The 23,823-nt window shown below is 38.3% G+C and overlaps 2 protein-coding genes and 1 pseudogene across 2 annotated transcripts; 2 read left to right on the plus strand and 1 right to left on the minus strand.

The window, feature by feature from the left end:
- Positions 1-93: 93 nt before the first annotated feature.
- On the plus strand, positions 94-12,425 carry LOC140830653 (pyruvate dehydrogenase E1 component subunit alpha, mitochondrial-like). Its single transcript, XM_073194072.1, has 8 exons — positions 94-899; positions 1,473-1,552; positions 10,675-10,752; positions 11,237-11,332; positions 11,424-11,495; positions 11,645-11,698; positions 11,794-11,859; positions 12,020-12,425. The coding sequence occupies exons 1-8, from the start codon at positions 212-214 to the stop codon at positions 12,062-12,064; spliced, it is 1,179 nt and encodes a 392-aa protein (XP_073050173.1). The 5' UTR covers positions 94-211; the 3' UTR covers positions 12,065-12,425.
- A 4,443-nt stretch (positions 12,426-16,868) lies between these two features.
- On the plus strand, positions 16,869-20,427 carry LOC140830654 (uncharacterized; annotated as a pseudogene).
- A 347-nt stretch (positions 20,428-20,774) lies between these two features.
- Positions 20,775-23,589, minus strand: LOC140830655 (formin-like protein 4). Its single transcript, XM_073194074.1, has 2 exons — positions 22,325-23,589; positions 20,775-22,248 (listed from the first exon to the last, which is right to left on the minus strand). Exons 1-2 carry the CDS (start codon positions 23,452-23,454, stop codon positions 20,880-20,882), a joined length of 2,499 nt encoding a protein of 832 aa, XP_073050175.1. The 5' UTR covers positions 23,455-23,589; the 3' UTR covers positions 20,775-20,879.
- Between the last annotated feature and the right edge of the window lie 234 nt (positions 23,590-23,823).

Consider the following 23,823-nt stretch of genomic DNA (forward strand, 5'->3'; position numbering starts at 1 on the left):
TTAATATTTTATTTATTAAATTATATATATAAATATATATATATAAATATATTTTAAAAAAGGAATATGAAAACTCATGTCAATTCCTACTTCATTTTATTTTATTAAAGTTCGTAAGTAGCACGATCGCTGACTTTTGTTCACCAAATCTCCCAGGTGATAGACCCTCCGCCGTCGATCAACCGCCCGTCGTTCTAATCAACGGACCACAATGTCTCAGCTAACTCACCGAGCTCCGACCCACCTCAAACCACTATTCGCCGCCCTCTTCGCCACACGCCACCTTACCTCCGCCTCCGCCTCCACCTCCCCAATCACCGTCGAAACATCCCTCCCTTTCACCGGCCACAAGATCGACCCCCCCTCACGTTCCGTGGAGACCACCCCACAAGAACTGCTGACCTTCTTCCACGACATGGCCTTGATGAGGCGTATGGAAATAGCCGCAGATTCGCTCTACAAGGCCAAATTAATCCGCGGATTTTGCCATCTCTACGACGGACAGGAAGCCGTATCCGTGGGAATGGAGGCCGCTATCACTAGGAAGGATTGCATAATCACTGCTTATAGAGATCACTGTCTCTTTCTCTCCCGTGGGGGGACGCTACTGGAGTCGTTCTCGGAGCTTATGGGGAGAAAAGATGGGTGTTCGAAGGGGAAAGGGGGTTCGATGCATTTCTATAAGAAGTCTGGGGGGTTTTACGGAGGGCATGGAATTGTAGGGGCCCAGGTACCGTTGGGTTGCGGATTGGCCTTTGGGCAGAAGTATAACAAGGATGAGAGTGTGACATTTGCTATGTATGGTGATGGAGCTGCGAATCAGGGGCAGTTATTCGAGGCGTTGAATATGGCTGCTTTGTGGGATCTGCCTGCAATTTTGGTTTGCGAGAATAATCACTGTAAGATTGTTCAAAGATTGGAGCTTTTGCATTTCTTTTATTTATTTTATTTTGTGTAAATATACATTTTAAAAGGTTTGTTGAGTTACTGGGTTTTATTTGCCTATTCCATCGGATTCGTTTCTTTGTGTGAAAGAGTAGTTAGAAGCTGAGAGTGATTTTGTAATCAAATTATACTTTCGTACTTTGTGGAAGTAAGCTATTGGGGTGGTGTTGTTTAATGAAATTATCTGTATCTTAATAACATGAAAGCTTGGGATTAGCCTGAGTAGATTTACTAGGTCTCGTTGTAATGATCAAAAGTTGGAGGATTCAACATTTCAGTTTCTTGTCACTCTCGATGTGGACTACTGGGAAAAATGTTTAGAGTTTATACGTTATGCCCGAATGGTTGGTACGCCTCGACTAAACTCGAGAGGTACACTATGATTGATAGATGTGATGCACTATGATTGATAGATGTGATGTTTGCGATTTTTGTTTGCATGTTAGGACTTAGGAGTGATTTATGAGAATTATAAGCCATTGTTGGTTTGCGGACATCTAAATTATCGTAGGTGTATTTGCATGCAGATGGAATGGGCACAGCAGAATGGAGAGCAGCAAAGAGTCCTGCTTATTACAAGAGAGGGGATTATGTTCCAGGGTTGAAGGTGAGTCATCGGTAGCATTATCTTGAAAAAATATCGTTTCAAACAACTTTTACATGTTAAAATACCTGCCATGGTTCCTATATGTTCTGTTATTGGGATTCAGTGCACATAGTTAATTGTTTTAAATGATGTCTTGCAAATATAGATCACTTTTAAGGAAAATGATTTTGTTAGTGATAGACTGCATGATCAATGAAGTATCTTTCTGTCAGATACTCAGATAGATTAAGTGTCACGTCCCGGGACGGGGGTGGGTTGACACAGGCGTTGCTCTCAAATATTACATTCGAAAACAACAAGCCTCAGAAGTACAGAATCTCATAAACCAGTCTTTTATTCATAATACGAAATAAATCAATTGTCTGTTACAACTCGAATACTGATGTTTTACAGCGGAAATGTAAAACCAAATATTACAGTATCTTAACAGATGCAGCGGAATAAAAATAAACATAAACTGAGAACAACAGTCTTCTTCACCAGCCCCAGAACTGGATCTGTTCCTCTTCTTCTAACATTTCTTCAGTACTCTTATCTGAGATGGGTTTGGTGGGTGAGTGATATGATTGTCACTCAGTAAGCAGGGGCGGGAATAACTCCCAGTTTTCGAAATCGTTTTCAACAGAAACAGTAATACAATAATATACAGAAAACTCGTATTTTCATAACAGAAATCAGAATTCAGAATTTATATGTTTCAGAACAGAAATCAGAATTATTAAGCACTGAGCACGTTAGTGAATTTCATGGCTAAACTGATATCAGTCCCCTATATGTTCTCTCCTCTAAGGGGTGAGGCCAGAATCAGAATCAGAATCAGAATTCAGAAATGTTCAGAATATATATTCCTACCATTAGTTCACTAGGGAGTTTCAGTGCTTCGAAATCAGAAATCAACATACAGAAACTGAACTTTAAAACAGAATTATCAACGGATTTCAAGATATTTATATATAAGCCCACTTACTGTAATTTGCTTAGAGGTTTCGGTTGAAGTCTGGAAAAATGCTTTCTCTCGCTACTGGTTTCTACTGCTCGAAATTCAGCACCCTCTTAACTCGAAAATTCAAGAGATAACTCATGATTTGAGTAACACCAATTTCAGAGACTTGAGGTGTTATTTATAGGCCACAATCTGACTGTTAGGCTCCTATTAATGGCCATAATCTGACATTAACAATCTTTATTCCGTTTAAATGCTTCAGTTACAAGTCATGGCTGAATTGGTAACTGTCTGCTGCTTCTTCGCTCTTCTGTTGCTGCTGCTGCTTTCTCGCTCTTCTGCTGCTGGATTCTGTCGGCTGGAAAATACATGTCTGCTGGAAAATATAAACTTCTGAAATATTAGCTTGATGCTGGAATTGCTAGCTTCTGCTGGAATTTTCATTTGCTACTGAAGTTGCTGGCTGCTGAAAATTCGGGTTCTCACATCCCTCCCTCCTTATGAAAAGTTTCGTCCTCGAAACTTGGCTATACTTGATCTTCAAAGAGATAGGGATATTGTGTTCGCATTTTTTCTTCCAACTCCCAAGTAGCTTCTCTTTCGGTGTGGTTGGACCATTGTACCTTGACATATGGAATAGTTCGTCGCCTCAGTACTTGGTCTTTGTGATCCACAATTCGAATCGGAATCTCTTCATATTTCAGCTCTTCATTTAGATTACTCTCCGCCAGAAGTGGTCCAGCTCCCAGAATGTGACTTGGATCAGAGATATATCTTCTCAACTGCGATACGTGAAAAACGTTGTGGATCCTTGACATATCGGGTGGAAGTGCTAATTTGTAAGCAAGTGTTCCCACTTTTTCAAGAATCTCAAATGGTCCGACGTATCTGGGGTTAAGTTTCCCAGCCTTATTGAATCGGAATACACCCTTCATGGGTGACACTTTGACATATGCCTTCTCTCCAACTTCAAATTCGGGTCTTCTTTTCATGTCAGCCCAGCTTTTCTGTCGATCTTGTGCAGCCTTTAATCGCTCCCTGATCATAGCAACTTTATCCACTGTTTCTTGGATTAGTTCGGGTCCAACGATGAATTTTTCCCTTACTTCATCCCAATACAGTGGTGATCGACATTTTCGTCCATACATAGCTTCGTATGGTGCCATTCCAATGCTGCTGTGGTAACTATTATTGTATGCGAACTCGATTAAGGGCAGATGTTCGCTCCATGTACCACTGAAGTCCAAGGCACATGCTCTCAGCATATCTTCTAGAGTTTGTATTGTCCTCTCAGTTTGGCCATCAGTCTGCGGATGGTAGGCCGTGCTAAGAGTAACCTTAGTCCCCATAGCTTGTTGAAAGCTCTTCCAAAATCGAGATGTAAATCTAGGATCTCTATCTGACAGTATGCTAGCTGGAACTCCATGCAATCGTACGATCTCATTCATGTACAATGTGGCTAGCTTATCCAAATTATAGTTCATGCGGACAGGTAAGAAATGCACAGATTTTGTGAGTTTATCAACGATTACCCATACTCCGTCATGCCCTTGTCTCGTCTTTGGTAAACCCACAACGAAATCCATAGAAATATGCTCCCAATTCCATTCTGGAATTTCTAGAGGTTGCAGAAGTCCTCCAGGTCTTTGGTGCTCTGCCTTGACTTGCTGGCATACGTGACATTTGGAAACAAATATCGCCACGTCTTTCTTCATTCCACTCCACCAAAAATTTTTCTTTAAATCTCTGTACATCTTGGTACTGCCAGGATGAACTGAAAATTTTGACTTATGTGCTTCAGACATTACTTCTTGTCGAAGGTCATCAATGTCTGGTACGCACAATCGTCCGTTCATCCACAAGATTCCTTTGTTATCTGTCTCGAATTCTGGTGATTTCCCTTCTTTAGCTTGCTCTTTCAGCTTCACTAGGCTGGAATCTCTATCTTGACTCATCTTGATTGTCTCTCGAAGACATGGTTGTGCTGAGATTGATGTCACGATCACCTTACTCATATTCTTTCGACTTAAAGCATCTGCTACTTTGTTGGCTTTGCCTGGATGGTAGCTTATTGTCAAGTCGTAATCCTTCATGAGTTCGATCCATCGTCTTTGTCTCATATTTAGTTCCTTTTGTGTGAACAAATATTTGAGACTTTGGTGATCAGTGAAAATCTCACACTTGGCTCCATAAAGATAATGTCTCCAAATCTTTAGTGCGAATACCACTGCAGCTAGCTCGAGGTCATGCGTTGGGTAATTTTGTTCATACGGCTTCAACTGCCTTGATGCGTATGCAATCACCCTTCCCTCCTGCATGAGTACACATCCTAAACCTTCTTTGGATGCATCACTGTAGACGGTGTAGTCCTTACCCTCCATAGGTAATACTAGCACTGGTGTGGACGTAAGCTTCTTCTTCAAAGTCTCGAAGCTTTGCTCACATTTTTCACTCCATTGAAATTTAGAGTTCTTCTGTGTGAGCTTGGTGAGGGGTATGGCTATTGAAGAGAATCCTTCAACAAATTTTCGATAATAGCCTGCTAATCCCAAGAAACTTCTAATTTCTGTCACCGTCTTTGGTCTAGGCCAATATGAGATTGCCTCTACTTTCTTAGGGTCCACAGATATTCCTGCTGCCGATATTATGTGTCCCAAGAATGCGATGTTCTCTAGCCAGAATTCGCATTTCTTGAACTTGGCGTATAGTTCCTTTTCTCTCAACTTCTGTAGGGTGAGACGAAGATGTTCTTTGTGGTCTTCTTCACTTGACGAATATACTAGAATATCGTCGATGAATACCACAACAAACTTGTCTAGAAATGGTTTAAACACTCTGTTCATGAGATCCATGAATACTGCCGGAGCGTTTGTTAATCCGAACGGCATCACTGTGAACTCATAGTGTCCGTACCTTGTCCTGAAGGCTGTCTTTGAGATATCGTCTGATTTGCCCTTCAATTGGTGGTAGCCTGACCTTAAATCGAGCTTGGAAAAGACCGAAGCTCCTTTGAGTTGGTCAAACAAGTCATCTATCTTTGGAAGCGGATACTTGTTTTTGATTGTGATCTTGTTCAGCTCTCTGTAATCGATACACATCCTCATGTTTCCGTCTTTCTTCTTTACAAATAAGACAGGAGCTCCCCACGGAGACGCGCTTGGTCGAATCTGCTTCTTATCCAACAACTCTTGAAGTTGCTCTTTGAGTTCTTTCAACTCTGCTGGAGCCATTCGGTATGGTGCTTTTGAGATTGGTGTAGCATTGGGTACTAGATTAATCTCAAATTCCACTTCGCGATCAGGAAGTTCGCCCGGGAGTTCTTCAGGAAAGACATCCGGGAATTCTTGCACTACCGGAATCTCTTCTAGTGTAGGTGCAGTTTCTTGTTTTACCTCGCTTAACATGGCTAGGTAAATTTCTTCTCCACTTTTCATGGCTTTCCAAGTTTGAGAAGCAGAAAGAAGAGTCTTTCGTTCTTTGATCTTGCCATGAAATAAAATTTTCTCTTGGTGTGGAGCTTGGATGGTTACCGTCTTTCCATGACAGTCTACTAAGGCATGATTCTTGGCTAACCAATCCATTCCAAGAATTACATCGAATTCCACCATGTTTAGTTGAATCAGGTTTGCCTTGAATTTCTGATCTTCTATGAGAATACAAATATCTCGATATAGAGTGCGAGTTTCTAAAATTCGATTTGCAGGAGTGACTACTCTATATGGTTCTTCTAAGTTATCAGGCTTAGCTCCTAACTTCTTGGCAAATCTCTTAGACATGAATGAATGCGTAGCACCACAGTCAAATAACACATAGACAGGTATATTATTGATTAGAATGGTACCGGCTACGACATCATTGGAGTTGTCAGCCTCTTCTTGAGTTATAGCATAGACTCGAGCATTTGGTTTGTTCTCTTTAGGCTTATTTGGAGTTGATCCTCCTGCTGGTCCATTCCTTGGATCTGGAAGAGGACATTGAGCAATGCGATGGTCCATCTTTCCGCAACGGAAACAAGCTCCAGAATTCCTACGACATTCACCCGTGTGTGTGAATCCGCAAGTTTGGCACTTGACTCCCTCTTTGTTTGATTGAGAAGAAGTGGTTCCTTTGGATGGAGCACTGGTATATTGGTTGCTTGCAAACCTAGGCCTCTTGAATTGCTGGCCCGCTTGGTACTGGCTTGACTGAGGACGTTTGAGTTTGTTCTCACCTTCACGCCTGTTGATGTCATTCTCAGCTCTGATGGCGGTTCCCATCAATTCATCAAAACTATTGGGCTCGATCACGGCAAGGGCAGATTGAATACGGCTGTTCAATCCCTTTTTGAAGCGATGCATCTTCAAGGCTTCGTCTCCCATGATGGTTGGGGAGTAAGTTCCCAACGAGTGGAACTTGGACGAATACTCCACCACTGTCATGTTTGGTTCTTGAACCAAGCTTTCAAATTCTGACAGCTTTTGCACTCGAACTGCTGTCGGAAAGTACTGCCTCAGGAATACCTCTCGGAACCTTTGCCAAGTGATAGGTCCCGCCTCTAACATAGCTGGTGAGACTCCTTCCCACCATTTGGCAGCTTTATCGACAAGAAAAGGTGTAATCACCTCTACTCTGATCCTTTGGAGAACCTCAAGTAATCGAAGATGATTTTCCACCTCTTTCATCCAATTCTGTCCGACCTCTGGATCGGTGCTTCCATCGAAGTTAGGGACTCTTGCTCTTCGGAGAGCCTCTTAGTGCTGCTTAGTCCCGTTGTTCTGAGCTGGAGGTGGTGGCGATGGCTGGTTAGCATTGGGGTTCACTAACCCTTGTAACGTGGTTGCCACAATCGTGGCTATCGCCATTAAATCCACTTGGCTGAGGCCAACTGCTGGTGGCTGTTGTTGTTGTTGTTGTTGTTGTTGTTCATTCTCATCGTTGCGGTTGTTGTTACGGTTGTTGTAACGAGGATTGCGGTTGTTTCTAACTGGTCTTCCGTCCATATCCTGCAATTATGAAAGTTCTAAGGTTGATAACAGAATAGAGACTAAACAAAAGAATCACAATGATTGAGTAATTGCTCCAAAAATTAAATATGAACCAATGGATAGAAATAATCTTTTATTGATTCCTCAAGAAAGTGCAATTACAAATGAACTTTGAAAATGTAATAGAAATGTAAATGGGACAAGTGTCACAAGACTACTAATGATGTTCTAATCTATCACTTCTCCCAAATCTAAATCCATATGGTCCTCTTCAACTTCCTCTTCTTCTTCTTCGGGATCCTCCTCGGGTTCATCTTCATGGTTGGCTATTACTGCTTCGAGATGTTCAATATGACCATGCAGAACTGCATTCTGGTCGCTAAGAACTTCAACAGTATCTTGCAACTCTTGAATCTGAGCATCAGTCTGTGCACTATACTGATTGTGCTGGTGCACAAGTTGGTGATTCTGATCCTTGAGTATTTGGATCTTCTCGAGTAGTGTATCACGTAACTCGATGAATTCTACCACAGTCTCTTGGGATATTTCAAACTCCTCTTGAGTCTTCCTATTCCTCTCTTCTGCTTCATGTAGATAGTGAGCATATCTGTGAACATCACCCTCCAAGTGTTCTGCTCGACGCTCTAACTCGTCCTTGTCCAGCTTTAGGCAGTAGTTATGCCCATTTAGTTTCTCTAGCTTCCTCTCTAAGTTCTTAACGTAGCTACTTTGGTCAGCCATATCCTACATCCAAAACATGAGGGTAAAGGTTCAGAATTGATATCAAGAATATGGATTAAGTTATAGACAAGTACTGGAATGAATAGAATCAGTAAGCCTATAACATTCAATAGCAGAAAATAGCTCAAAAATTTTCAGTCTCAGAATGGCGTGAAAAATTTACTAAAAATCCTTGACATCAAGAACATGAATGGTACCAAGTTTGGTGTAAAAATACTAAGCCATTTGGAAATGAAAATTCCTCAAGGTTTCGAAAAGTTGGAAAATTTTACGGAAATGATGAACGGAGGTTTTTGGGGTTCGTCGGTGGTGCTAGAAAAATTTTGTTCTAGGTTAGGTTCTCCTCGTCGAGAGCTTTCCAACGCCTACTTTTAATAGTAAAAATTCCTCCTGGATCAAAAGTTATGGTCGTTTGAAGTTGGCGCGAAAAACACCTCAACTTCCATGTTATTTGCAAGGTCTACTGCATTCCCTTGTTGGAATACACTGTCTACTGCAACTCTGATGCTGCTGCAATCAGTCTGCTGCATTTCCAGCGTTGTCTGCTGCATTCTGAGTCTGCTGACTCAGTCTTCTGCATGCAGATCTACTGGTTCCCATCTACTGATTCTGGTTTCAGACTACTGGTCTTATCCTACTGTTTTTTCCGTCTACTGGTTTTGGCCTATTGATTTTTTTTTTTTTTAAAAACTCGTTTCAGTAGTCTATTATAATAGCTTATTATTTTCAGTAGTCTATTCCCGAGATTTATTTTTAGTAACTTTCAGAACCTATTTTCAGAAGTATATAAGAACTCATTATTTCTAGTTCCTCCTCCCCAGATTATGAAACCCGGTTTTGCTCTAATACCACTTCAATGTCACGCCCCGGGACGGGGGTGGGTTGACACCGGCGTTGCTCTCAAATATTACATTCGAAAACAACAAGCCTCAGAAGTACAGAATCTCATAAACCAGTCTTTTATTCATAATACGAAATAAATCAATTGTCTGTTACAACTCGAATACTGATGTTTTACAGCGGAAATGTAAAACCAAATATTACAGTATCTTAACAGAGGCAGCGGAATAAAAATAAACATAAACTGAGAACAACAGTCTTCTTCACCAGCCCCAGAACTGGATCTGTTCATCTTCTTCTAACATTTCTTCAGTACTCTTATCTGAGATGGGTTTGGTGGGTGAGTGATATGATTGTCTCTCAGTAAGCAGGGACGGGAATAACTCCCAGTTTTCGAAATCGTTTTCAACAGAAACAGTAATACAATAATATACAGAAAACTCGTATTTTCATAACAGAAATCAAAATTCAGAATTTACATGTTTCAGAACAGAAATCAGAATTATTAAGCACTGAGCACGTTAGTGAATTTCATGGCTAAACTGATATCAGTCCTCTATATGTTCTCTCCTCTAAGGGGTGAGGCCAGAATCAGAATCAGAATCAGAATTCAGAAATGTTCAAAATATATATTCCTACCATTAGTTCACTAGGGAGTTTCAGTGCTTCGAAATCAGAAATCAACATACAGAAACTGAACTTTAAAACAGAATTATCAACGGATTTCAAGATATTTATATATAAGCCCACTTACTGTAATTTGCTTAGAGGTTTCGGTTGAAGTCTGGAAAAATGCTTTCTCTCGCTACTGGTTTCTACTGCTCGAAATTCAGCACCCTCTTAACTCGAAAATTCAAGAGATAACTCAGGATTTGAGTAACACCAATTTCAGAGACTTGAGGTGTTATTTATAGGCCACAATCTGACTGTTAGGCTCCTTATTAATGGCCATAATCTGCCATTAACAATCTTTATTCCGTTTAAATGCTTCAGTTACAAGTCATGGCTGAATTGGTAACTGTCTGTTGCTTCTTCGCTCTTCTGCTGCTGCTGCTTTCTCGCTCTTCTGCTGCTGGATTCTGTCTGCTGGAAAATACATGTCTGCTGGAAAATATAAACTTCTGAAATATTAGCTTGATGCTGGAATTGCTAGCTTCTGCTGGAATTTTCATTTGCTACTGAAGTTGCTAGCTGCTGAAAATTCGGGTTCTCACATTAAGACCTTTTGAAGGAGCCAGATTTTGCTTAGAATGATAACTTATGAACTTGGTAAATGAATGTGAAAGAGTTGTACCATCGAAGTCCTCGTCTCTGGTTTCATTTTTTTCTTTTTAGATCTGATTTAAACTATATTGGTGCGTGCTTTTTTTGTCCATTACAGGAATTGTAGAGTAAGAACCACCATAGTTCATGCATTTTGTGAGTCCTAATATGACTCCTGAAGTAGACTGACAGAGCGCAGAAATATATGTACTTTATTTTGTATACGAGTGATAAAAAATGCTTTGCATTTAGTAGATAAGTAAATTTCTTTCCTTGTCTTGATAACATACTTTATATGTTATCTTTGTGTCGCTACATAGTTTTCTATTCTCTTTTCATATGATTTATCAGTTGTTTACATCTCACAATAGGTGGATGGTATGGATGCTCTTGCAGTCAAACAGGCGTGCAGGTTCGCTAAGGAGCATGTCTTAAAGAATGGACCAATTGTGAGTGATATCATTTTTTGACCAATTCATAATTTTTTTAAATAAGGTTTTACCACGTTATTATATATGATTTGATGAATAAATAGACCTAAATTTCTGCAAAAGTAATTTACATTTATTAGTGGCTGATAAATGTTCTGAGACCAATTTCTTGTTACTTGTTTTGGGGGGAAAAAAGGAAGAATCAAAGCGGATAAAATTAGTTGAAATTCCTTGTTAACTCATTTTTATTTCTTGTTTCTTTTACTGGTCACTGAAAATTTTGATGAAAATGTGATGTTATATTCTCATATGACGGATGCATTAGGGCAAGGGCATGCATATTTTCATTTTGAAAGTTTATAACACTTCGTTTATCATAAATTTGTGTTCAGAAATTGCAGTGTACTCTTGTTATGTATATGAACCATATTATTCGACATATATTTCTTTGTGAGGCAGCTACATCCCTTTTGGTTTTCTTACTAACGATGATTCTTTACAGATCCTTGAAATGGACACTTACAGGTATCATGGGCATTCTATGTCTGATCCTGGAAGCACTTATCGTACCCGTGACGAGATTTCTGGAGTTAGACAGGTAGAGATGACGTCAATGTTTTTCTTCCTTTGACTAACCAAGTACTTTCATTTCAATAAATTTTTTATTATCGTTTTCCCTTTATTGCCAGGAGCGTGACCCTATCGAAAGAATCAGAAAGCTTATACTATCTCATGACATAGCCACTGAAAAAGAACTGAAGGTAATATAGTTATATCTCTTCAATCCTTAGGTGAGTGGGAATGCGTTTGTGGGGGGTTGGTTTGAAGGGATTCGGCGAGTTTCTTTTAAAACATGTTTGATACATTTGACTTGACGAGATGGATTACCTACTGTTCTCTTTTACCTTAGGACACAGAGAAAGAGGTGAGAAAAGAGGTTGACGAAGCCATTGCTAAAGCTAAGGTAAGAAATGTGCCGCTATTATTCTTTGTTACAAATTAATTTGCAGAATTTTTCATTCCTTTTACATTGTAATTTATGTTTATTTGGTTTTGCAGGAGAGTCCTATGCCTGATTCTTCAGAGCTCTTTACTAATATTTATGTGAAAGGCTTGGGAGCTGAGGTAACATTTTTTGATCAAACTCTGTTAGTTTAAGCTTTCCCATTGATGCGACAAACGACGTGCAGAAGTAGTCCTTAATTGAACAATTGCAGGTACCGTTTCTGAATATGGAGCTAGAGTGGATGTTAAATTGATTTTACTTCAATGTCCCTTGTAACAGGTATTTGGAGTGGATCGAAAAGAATTGAGAGCTGTGCTTCCATGAGGCGAAGCCATTGAGTAATATCTTGGTATTCCACTGCTTACATTCAACTAACCTGCAATAAAACGAACAGAACCTCAGATGATTGAAGTTGATGTTCCAAAAAGCTTCCTCAATCTTGATTTTGGTCTTCTTTTCTTATTCGAAAATTCTTTTTGCATTTGTGCAATTGCTATAATGCACAACCGCATGGTAAGCCATGTTTTTGGATATTGGTTTCGATTTTATATACTGTGAATGTGTCTATCAACATGTATAGCACTAACTCTCTGGGTTGAGCTCTTAGCAGTTTTCAGTGTTTTTGTGGAACATCACATTCTTATATCGATGATTGGATAAAGGGTATTTGCTACTCTCTTATTTATTCCTTTTTCTTTTTCTTTTTTGTTTTTTAATTCAACTTCTTTTCATTGGGTTACCCGGACCCGTCCATTTGATGACTATAATTCAGTTTCTTGTAGTGTTTCTTTTCAGTTGCCTAGTTGTTGGTTGACATGTCAAAATGGGTCAACTCCTTTTTTTGTCCGATGAAAAACTATCGACCCAACCCACTTATTTTACACAACGGGACAAGAGAAAATTAATAGTGCGTGGCACACAGTATTTTCGAATGGATAGGACCAGTTTTAGGTGCCTAACGGCGTTACTAATCACCAAGTCTAAAGCCCACTGTCCAATATAATAATACTACAAATATTAAGGCCTATCGAAAAATTAGTATTATTTAAAAAGTATAATGGTTAAATCGACTGACAGATTTTTTTATACTAATAACTAAAATCTAACTGATTTAATCTGTATTTTTGAAAATTAAAATAATTTGATTCGGATGATTAACTCGGTTTTAACTCAAATATCAGTTAAAATATTGTATTTAATGGGCTTAGTGAAAAGATTGGGGCAATTATCTTTAAATTAAAGTATATTTCATTTTATGTGATTTGCTCTTTATAAAGGCTGAAATGTCCTAATCATCCAAAGTGGAGTCATAAAATATTGTTACTTGATGTTATTATAAATTAAGCAAAAACTTGTGTATGATGGTTTTACGGGTCGTATTTTGTGAGACTAATATCTTATTTTGGGTCATCTATGAAAAAATATTATTTTTTATGTTAAAAGTATTACTTTTTATTGTGAATATCGGTAGGGTTGACTCGTCTCACACATAAAGATTCGTATTACGATAGACATACTCTATAAATTATAATTACAGGACCTCGAATAACATTTATTATTATTTTTTCTCAATAAATGTGCAGTTTACAAGTTTTACACCATTTTATTATTATTTTTTAACTTTAAAAACTCGCAACCACTGCCTTTGATTCATAATCGACGTCGGGAGAGGTTATACCACTAAGCCGAGTAGCTCGATCGTGTTAGCACTTGAAGTTCAGATCAACAAATTTCTTAAAACAATTGGCACGTGTGAGTCACACTTATTGTATAATTAAAAATTGATAATCTATAAAACTTATTCCTTATTTATGAAATCCAATGTCACGACCACATATGGCGTGATGGGTTCAAAGATATTCAAGCACGAGATAACTTTGGCCATTCATTGATGACAAAAACTTGTGTGAGACGGTCTCACGGATCATATTTGTGAGACGAATATCTTATTTGGATTATCCATGAAAAAGTATTATTTTTTATGCTGAGGGTATTACTTTTTATTGTGATTATGAGTAGGGTTGATCCGTCACACAAATTAAGATCCGTGAGACGGTCTCACATAGACCCACTCATCATTGATTTCAATCTTTGATTGGGCACCAAATTGTGTATAGTGCAAAATAAAAAGAACAAGAACAAGAACATTAATTTATAGAAGATCATCGATAATACTGATAAAATTATAATTATTATCTCAGTGAAATATGACAAAAATTTGTGTGAGACGGTCTCATGAGTCATATTTGTGAGACGGATATCTTATTTGGGTCACCCATTAAAAAATATTACTTTTTATGCTAAGAGTATTACTTTTTATTATGAATATGAGTAGGGTTGACCCGTCTCGCAGATTATTATCCACGAGACAGTCTCACATGAGACTCACTCGTGAAATATATATAAAAAAACGTGTAAAATCATGTATGTTGAATTAATTGTCTTTTAGCATCCCCTGTTTTAAAAAATCAGGCGTATCTGCTCCATTTCCAGTGAGTTTTAGGCCTGATTTTTAAAAATATAACGCTTCAAATATTATTAAAGTTATACAAGAGTTGTGTGTTTTTTGGATTTTCATAAGAGTATTAAATATTATTTACTTCTGACGAATATTTTATTCATAAATATTTCTTAATAAATTCTTTCTTTGTTGATACTATTGATATATTTAAATATGAAATTTTGTCTTTCTAAAATAATTAGATTTTTCTCAAATATTTGTTCTTGCTCGGTAATATTGTGATAAGTTCTCTAGATATTTTGTTACTATTAAAAAGACTTTTTGTATATAATAAAATTCTTTGTTTCCTAATTGTGTAGGACTCTACACAAAGAATCAAATTTAGGGAAAATGTGAAATAAATAAGAGAGAATGGAAAATGAATTCATATATAGAGAGATGTGTGTGTAACTTTTGTTGTTGAGTGTCGAGTCGTGCAAAGAAACTAAGAAATGATGGTTTCACGTGATAATACAATCAGTGCATCTATGGTTTTGTAATTTTTTATTTGGGATGCACTTTACTTCCTTGGATTATTAAAAATGTTGTTTTTCATAGTTTCAGTAGTATTAGTTTTGTAAACTATTTACAATTTTTTAGTGAATATTTTGCCATGAAACACAATACAAGTATTATACTGGTGCATGATTTATTTTGTCATGTTTTAATCTTAAAACTTTATTTGTGTGGTTAACTAATTTATTCCGATTCATCTTATAGATAAGTGTTACAACACCTGCACACAACACCTAAAATCTGATACACGCAATCTAATCAATTTCTTTACTTTTACGATAAACAAATCAAACTTATAACTTCAATATCACTATAGTCCATATGTTAATAATAATGATCTAACTCCTATGGAATTTAAACCAAAGATTTATAAATCCGTGACTGAATTCACATGAATTGGAAACTCGAGTTGTTTTTTTTATATGAAGAAAACGCATGCAATGGGAAAAAAACATTTGTAACTCTATGTCCAAAAATACCGTGAGAATAATAAAGACTCGCGGTTTGCTTGCCTTGTCTTCCACTCCATGTTGTCGTGTAAGGCCACGCTACCTTATTCAGGGCATGTAATATTTCTATTTAAATTTTGGTTTATTTAGTGTGTTGTAACAATTAAAATTTGACAATTAGGTGTTATCGAATAGTAACTTCTACGATCACAAATAAATAAAATAATAAAAAAAAAAGTGCTGACTACCCTTTGATTTGGCATCCTTCTTGCATTTTATTATTGGCCACATTTTGACTTTCGTCGGTACTTTGAGGTAGAAAATCTTCCATTTTTGACCGTTTATTCGATTATATCCTTAGGGTAATGGTTATAAAAAAGATACGGGGTTTTTCGAGTTGTTCAATACATTGTATGACATGAAAAAATTATATGGTTATCTTTGGATCGAATATAAAACTAGAATAACATGGAATTAACTAATCTTGACACCCTTTGAAATTTTTCTGATGGGTAATGACTCACTTTAATTATTCAATTTATTATTGAGGTCCAAATTAATCATAAAAGTCCAAACCCGCTATACACTCCAAATAAATCTATAAATAGGAGAAGATTCTCATTATGAAGGGAGTATGATTTTATGCTTAAATTTTTTAGCTCTCAATTAATATCTTTAAATTATTTTTTGACTTGAGGTCGGAGTGTCTACATCGGGTAAACATCGGCGCTATAACCCACAAAGATTTCTTTATACCAACTACTTGGACCCGTTTAGAAAATAATTCGGATAATCACAATTTTGGATGCATCACTTTCTATAAAAAAAAATTGCAACTTTTCTACGTTTGCATGATTATAATAACCGGGATGGGCGTGTGAGTATCTTGTGAAGCATTGACTATGTTTCTCGCTGTTTCCTAGTTGCGATGTATGAATAAATTTTGTCAATTTAGGTAACGTTTGGTTGGGGTGATTGGGTAGGATAGATAATTTTATCTTACTCTATCTGGCGTTTGGTTGTGGTGATTATTTAATCAATTCAATCCCTCTTATGAATGATTAGGTTATATTAGGTAGGTTAAATTAATACCTCCTCACCTCCTAGGATTATTTATCCCACTCTTAATACCTCATATTTTTCCAATTTTACCCTTCTCCTAAATTCAAACTCACCACCACTTCCCGCCTAAAATCAAACTTACCACCACTTCCCGCCACCGACTGCCGCCTCCACAACCGCCGCCGGCCGACCACCGGTCGACCGCCGACGGACCGCCAACCGCGGCCGAGCACCAGCCGACTGGCGATGGACCGCCAGCCGACAGGCGATGGACCGCCGGCCGACAGCTGTTTAGCGATGGTTTTTAAAATCCGTCGCTAATTTTCCAAGCAGACCATTTCCGATCGGTCGCCGCCGTCGCGAAGGAGAAGGGCAATTTCGTCTTTTCATCCAAAAATTCAAAATTATCTCACACTTAAAAATCTTACCAAATATAATATTATTTTACACCATATATTACAATTCTACCAAAATTATTTTCTTTATCATTTACGTATTAATCATTAGTTTAATTTATCTTTCCAATCAAATGCAACTTTAGTATTCCGAGATAATCAGCAAACAAACAATTGTTTGTATGACTGTAAAAGTTGTAGCGTTTGCTGTTGAAAACACAACACGTGGGCTGTTTCGATTCTGTGCATTTTGACATTTTCTGTCCCTTGTGTGGAGTATCTTACTAATTAAGTGGGACAGATGTAAATTCATTTGAAATAAAGCTATATTTTTTGTTGAAACTTAATTTTTTTTATGAAATTTATGATGACATTTTGAAGATTTTAAGCTGCATCTTTCTTGTCCATATAACAAACACTTTGCTTAATCTTTGGTTACTTGGTAATCTTTTCCGATTCCCTCACTTGCGAAAGCTTTACAAGTAAGTATATATCATTGATATTGAGAGATCAATGGGTGAATCCTTGGTGGAAGCACCGGCTATAGGAAAGAAGGTACTCCATTTAAGTCAAATTCGAAGCGCTCTTAGCTAGTATTATTCCGTTTGATTAGAATTTATGTCCCTTGTCTGAAAATCAAAAGTTTGAATCGAGTTTAAGAGGTTTTGTTGTGCAAACAGATGGGTGAGCCTGATGCTGGACTGGGAGTTTCGGTTTCGTTTGGTAGATTTCGGGATGACACACTTTCTTGGGAGAAATGGTCGCATTTCTCACAGAATAAGTATTTGGAGGAAGCTGGGAGTTTGTCAACTCCTGGTTTGGTAGCGCAGAAGAAGGCATACTTTGAAGCCCATTACAAAAAAGTTGCTGCTCAGAGAGCTTTGGAATTGGAGCAGGAGAAGTTGGTGGAGGATGCTGATCGAAGCTCGGAGGAGACGATCATCGAAGGGGTTCTTGAAAGTTCGTCTGAGATTGAAGATAAGTCTGTTGCATGTAATGGTGAGAAATCAGAAGTAGAAATTGGAAGTGAGACCCGTGGAGCTTTTTCGAGTAATGTAGTTATTGATGATGAGAAAGCTATGGAATTAGAGCAGGAGAAGGTGGTGGAGAATGCTGGTCGAAGCTCGGAGGAGCCGATCAAGGAAGAGGTTGTTGGAAATTCATCTGGGATTGATGATAAGTCTGTTATATGTAATGTCGAGAAATAAGAAGAAGAAATTGGAAGTGAGATCCGTGGAGCTTTTTCGACGAATGTAGTTATTGATTATGAGAAAGCTATGGAATTAGAGCAGGAGAAGGTGGTGGAGGATGCTGGTCCAAGCTCGGAGGAGCCGATCAAGGAAGATGTTCTTGGAAATTCATCTGGGATTGATGATAAGTCTGTTAGATGTAATGGTGGGAAATCAGAAGAGGAAATTGGACGTGAGGCATGTGGGACTTTTTCGAGGAATGTAACGATCGATGATGAGGTGACAGATGACGATTCTGGATCGATTCAAGGGGTGAAGCAGGGAGCTTGTGCAGATTGTTTCGTAGATGAGATTGATTTAGGGGAGGAAAACAAGGATAGTGTTCTTCAGATAAACGAGGAAGCGTTGTATGGTAATGGAAACGTTTTCGAATCAAATGCCCGAGAAGAAGGAACGTTGGTTGCGGTGGAAACTCCTAGAAATAACTTTCCGATAATCGTGGAAACACCCCCTGAAAGTAAAGATAGCAGAGAACAACCAACTGTATTGGAAAAGCAAAGTTCAAAGTCGAATGCTCGAGATATAGCTCGAAAGGTCTAGATTCTAAAGCTTATTGCGTCCTTCACGTTTTAGTAATCCAATTCTTCAGTTCATGTTGAATGATCTGGTGAGTTTAACGAGTGTTTCTGATATCCAGGCAACTACTGCTAAAAGGACAACGGATAAAATTGCCTCACCGGTTGTCCGAACTCCTCAAGCTTCAATTCCCCGATATTCTAGGCCAATATCAGCTCACTTGACAAAATCTGTTCCCCACGTCTCCAAAAAGAAGGAGAGCGAGTCATCATTGCCAAAGATCAAGAATTTTCCACCGGAAGAAAGCAAGTCTGTGATATTGGGGGATCAAGATATCATCAAACGAGCATTTGGGATTAATCAGAATCGTTTCAAAGGATCGCCCTCAAGTGGAAAGTGCAGTTCATTAAAGCAGGTTCACAAATTTTACTTCGAATTCATGGATCATTATATATTTATGCCATGTGATGTGAATTGAAAGGTCTAATTTACTCTGGCAGGCGTCATCCGAAACCTGTGAGTCAAAGATCTCCACGTTTCCCACACCTAGTAATGAGAATAAAGGGTAATCCATCAAATTACTGAGAATTTATGTTTTTCAATACACTGAGTTTGATCAGTAGTTTCAGTATTTCAGAAATTTTGTTCTGTTAGTGTGTTATGGATTGCGTTCTTTCGAGTGCATGAGAAGGAAATTGATGATGACTGTGGATAATCAATGTTTTGTCTTGAATCTTCACTCTTATTATAGCACCTTGAATCTTCTTGAATTGTATGGTTTTTCAAATCTATGCCAGATTGCAAAAAAGTTCAGCACCACATCGAAAAAACGCATCACCTTTCTTGAGAAGTGATGAAAGAGCTGAGAAGCGTAAAGAGGTATCGTGTTCCATCAAGCCTTCATTTGGCTTCGAAATATATACTTCATAATTTTTTCCTTCCTAAAATTTAATTTTCTTTTACTTGTTTGCGTGACTAATCGTGAATTTGAGCAGTTTTTGAAGAATTTGAAGGCAAAATCAATCACCAGAGAGAGAGAAAACGCACAACTTAGAGCAAAATCTAAGGTACGTTTGTGTAAAAAAACCACAAAATGCTCCATTCCTTTTATTTGACTTTGACGGAAAATTCGATCCAGGAAGAAAAGGAATCTGAGATCAAGAAACTGAGACAAAGTCTCAACTTCAAGGCCACGCCTATGCCTTCTTTTTATCAGACTCGAGGAAAGGGTCATTCACAAAAGGTAAATTATACGCAGTTTCTCTGGTTCTTGATTTTGTTTAACATAAGCATAATGGTTGAAAATCAAAGAGTTACCTGTTAGAAGTACTGGATTAACCAATTTCTAATTATGGTAGTTCTGTTATAGTGCCAAAGAGTTGAAACCACAAATTTAGTGTATCTTCGTGGCAAAAGGGGTTTATTTTCACAGTTATAACCGGCTTCAATGGCCCTTTGGTTCATGATGATTGATCAATCTTGCTCGACCATTTTGATAGGACCCTCACTCGAAGAATTTATTAACCTTTTCGCAGGAGGGTGTTCTGGACAATAAGATTCGTCGCCGCCCATCCTGTGTCCAATAGGTGAAAGACTGTTCTTGTGGAAAGCTAAGACAACACCGAAAATGGCGTAAGGGTAAGGATTGAGTTATCCGAGCATATATGCTGGACAATCGAGCACGTGGTAAGAACTTCTGGACATCAGTAGCAGAAAGACTAGTGCAACTTTTTGTGGCGTAGCTGAAGCAAGAAACAAATTATGTTTCTCTGCTGGTATCGGTGTATTTTGAGTATGTGATGAAAAAGGGTATACTCTAGTTTTTCTCAGTCAGTGAAAGGGGATATATAAAGTAAAAGGATACAGTTGTACATTTTCAAACTGTAGATTTTGTTTATTATTCTTTTTTTTATTATTATTATTTGCTTATATATTCAGTGACAAGCCTAAGAAGCTGTCAATTTAATTTATCTTCAATAAACGAGTTGACGATGTAACTCAAAATCTTTTAATTGTATAACAACTCAAACATTGTATAGTTTCGCAGTTGCATGTTTGTACAATATTCTCAAGTACAATATTTCGATCGTTGTGTCACACGATAAACATCTTTTAATCGTAAATGCAAAGTAAAATGCAGCTCACGACTTCTAACTGCACTGCATTAGCATATCTCTAGGATGCAATATACTGTATGACAGAGGACCAGATAATATACTCTTACGGCCACATTCATCCTGAATGCATGTCATGTATTTCAAACTCTTAACTCATTTTTCTAGATTTTACTGTATCCTTCGCCTTTAAAGGATGAAATTTCAAAGAACAAAACCAGAAAGAATCGAATACTAATTCTAAAAATCGAATTCCTTATGTTTCTGTGGTGTTAATCAGAATAACAAATGGAAAAGAATCATATACTTGAAGAATGAACAAATGACAAAAACATTTTCAATTCTTTTTCGCTTCTGTACAAAATTGAAAGTCATGCCTACCCTCAGAATCATTATCCGAATCACTGGATTTGCTCTTTGAATCCTCTGACATGAAATTCGCCGGCAATTTAGGGAATCTAAACACTCTAGGGGATCCGGCGGACGATGATCCTGCCACGGAAGGAGAAGATGATGGTACAGGATTCTTTTTCTGCGTATTTCTAGCGATTTCTACACAAACTTGATCAACCATTCCGAGAAAATCTTTCACAATGACAAATAATTGAAGTATATTTGTCCCTTTCTCTTTTGACAACCCTGCTTGATAGTAATCTGTCGTTTTGTTCACAAGCTCTACTACTCTTGTCTGCTCTTCTTTAACCACTTGTATCTCCAATTCAGCTGCATCAAGGAAACCCGCCATTTCTTGGGTGAATCCTCCATTATCCCTAGATTGTGCCAGGACTTTTCGAGTTTCCACCAATTGTTCTGCCAATGATGAGACAGCTTTAACAAGAAGATCATAGTCGAATGCTGCTGATTTTTTAACATTGGAGAACTCAGCGCTCAGGCCACCGACTATTGGTAAGCCAAGCATCATATATTCCCTTTCCCTATCATCTTTTGATGATAATTTATCGGTTTTTTGGCTCTCAGCTTTGCTGCTACGGCTATTAGTCCTATTCATGCTCTGATTTCTATTAAGCACGCATCGTTTACCCTCTGCTCGAACCACTTCTTGAATGACAAACTGAAGAAGTGTTGTTTTTCCATCCATACTTCTGACATCAGATAGTTTTCTCAAAGCTGTAAGATTAAAAGCTTGAGCATTTCCTCTTGATGTGCCTGCATTCAATCGATTTCCCGCTTTAAGTACGGCTTCTAAAAGTTTCAAGAAAAGCCCTCGAGTTCTAAGCTCCTTACAAGCTGATTCCAGTGTTTGCAAGTATCCTCTGATATGTGAAACCTCTACATCATACGTTGACTTATACAGCATTGCATTGAAACGAGTAAACGCCGATGGAACAGCCTGAAGGAGATGATATAGGAAATATTCGGCATCAGCAAGACGTGCGGGATCACCATTAAATTCAAGAATTCCGGACATTTCCTCATCCGTTGGAGCAACTTTTACAAGCTTTTCTAATGTATCGGTATTCAGACCTCGTCCCTCGAGTAATACACTGATTATATCTTCACTAGTAATGCCTAGAGACTTGATCACTATTGCTGTGTTCTGTGATTTTCTTGTGTCAAGAATGAAAATTTGTCGCGGAGCACTTGATTTATCCTGCTTTGAAGTAAACGATGTACCATCCCCTCTAGGGGATTTTCGGTTCGTTGCCACATATCCAAAGAGAGCTTCCATCATATCACCATCAAACCTGCATTCACATCACAAGAAAGGTAAGAATTCAGACTAAATTTATGATAGATTGAGAAGTTTTGTAGAATCATTACTTGAAAGATCCCTTGTCGATATTATCCCACACCATTGAATGCTTAACATCCGGATTCACCTTATCCCAATGCAATGGCTTGAGTTTCACCTGTCCACTCCCATGGCTAGAAGTCTCTTCTCCCTCAGAGGATGCGCGTTTACCTATCATCCCCTTCGTTGCTGGCAAAGACGAAGCTGAAGAAACACTGCTAGTGCTAGACGGCGGTGGCGGTGGTGGAGCAGGACCTTTATTTGATGGAATTGGTGGTGGTGGTGGTGGTGGTGGTGCAGGTCCTTTTCCTGGCGGTGGCGGTGGCGGTGGCGGTGGTGGAGGCGTGGGCGCGGGCATTTTTCCTTTAGGAATCTCCGCAGAAGCTAAAACTATCTTTGGTGTGGCTGCTGCTGATGCCTCCGGCGGCTCAGGCACGTTTTTTGCTACTGGAACCGATGAATCTTGAATATTCTCAGCCTTAGAAGCAATTCCAGATGAAAGGGTCGATGCTTTATTTGTCATTCTCTCTTCTTTTTCTCCCCAAACAAGACTCTGAGAGGTTGAAGATTTCCCCCTAAGCAACGGAATTTCTTGCAAAGGTGCCTCATTTTTCCTATCTTTCTGACTGCCAGTTCTCTTCTCTTCTTCTTTCTGCTCATCTTTCAACTTATAATACTGTTTATTGAAACTAGTCCTCTTCTCCCCACTTTCCAAGTTCCTCCAATACAGCACATCCAACCCATTTTCATCCACAATTACCCCTTTAAGATTACCGTTGAATCGGCTAAAATTATCGGCATGATTCACCGGAGCACTAATCGTCGGATTTGGACTAACAGTGGAATTATCCCTGACCCTCCTCCGGTTTGAGTACCTTAGAAGAAGAAAAAATAGCAGCCCGGAACAAACCAGAGTGGCTGCAGCTGTCACACCAATGGCTCTCCCCACCGCCGCTCTGGTCGATGAACTTCGCGGCGGAGACGGTGCCTGCAGTGTTGGAATCGGCGGCGGCGGCGGAGGAGGAGGAGGAGTAAAAGTTGGGTAGTAAGTCTGAATATTCTGTGGAGAAGTTGATTGAGAGAGAACCCGCGGGATTGAAGAAACGATCAAAAGAATGATTGAACATAGAATTTTACATGGCTGAGATTTCACAGCCATGATTTCTTGCGAAGAATTCAAGAGTTCTTGAAGATGAATGATTATATCTTGCTATTTTTTAAATGTAAATTTCAAGGATCTCATTTTGTGAAGGTCATATGTACTTGTGTTGGAAAGTTTCCAAAGAGCAGTTGGCTGGTTATTTAGACTGAAATGATCATTTTGCCCTTCATTTTATAATAGATTTTTTAAAATTCGGAAATTATAATATTTTATTTTAAATTGCTGGCTAATCAATATATAGTTCAATAAATATATATTTCATTCGTCTCATCCTATTTACGTCACTCATGAAAAATTAATACAAAAAATTACTTATAATTATAAACATGAAAAAATTGATTTGTTTCATATGTGAGATCGTCTTAC

Source organism: Primulina eburnea, chromosome 4, assembly GCF_022965805.1.
Source record: "Primulina eburnea isolate SZY01 chromosome 4, ASM2296580v1, whole genome shotgun sequence".
NCBI lineage: Eukaryota > Viridiplantae > Streptophyta > Magnoliopsida > Lamiales > Gesneriaceae > Primulina > Primulina eburnea.

Excerpts from the sequence above, each read along its gene's own strand:
- LOC140830653 (XM_073194072.1), top strand. The coding sequence starts at position 212 with ATGTCTCAGCTAACTCACCGAGCTCCGACCCACCTCAAACCACTATTC. Across the intron at positions 11,496-11,644 it reads CCACTGAAAAAGAACTGAAG|GACACAGAGAAAGAGGTGAG; the intron begins GTAATATAGTTA and ends CTTTTACCTTAG. Across the intron at positions 11,699-11,793 it reads AAGCCATTGCTAAAGCTAAG|GAGAGTCCTATGCCTGATTC; the intron begins GTAAGAAATGTG and ends TTGGTTTTGCAG.
- LOC140830655 (XM_073194074.1), bottom strand. The coding sequence starts at position 23,454 with ATGGCTGTGAAATCTCAGCCATGTAAAATTCTATGTTCAATCATTCTT. Across the intron at positions 22,249-22,324 it reads ATCGACAAGGGATCTTTCAA|GTTTGATGGTGATATGATGG; the intron begins GTAATGATTCTA and ends ATGTGAATGCAG.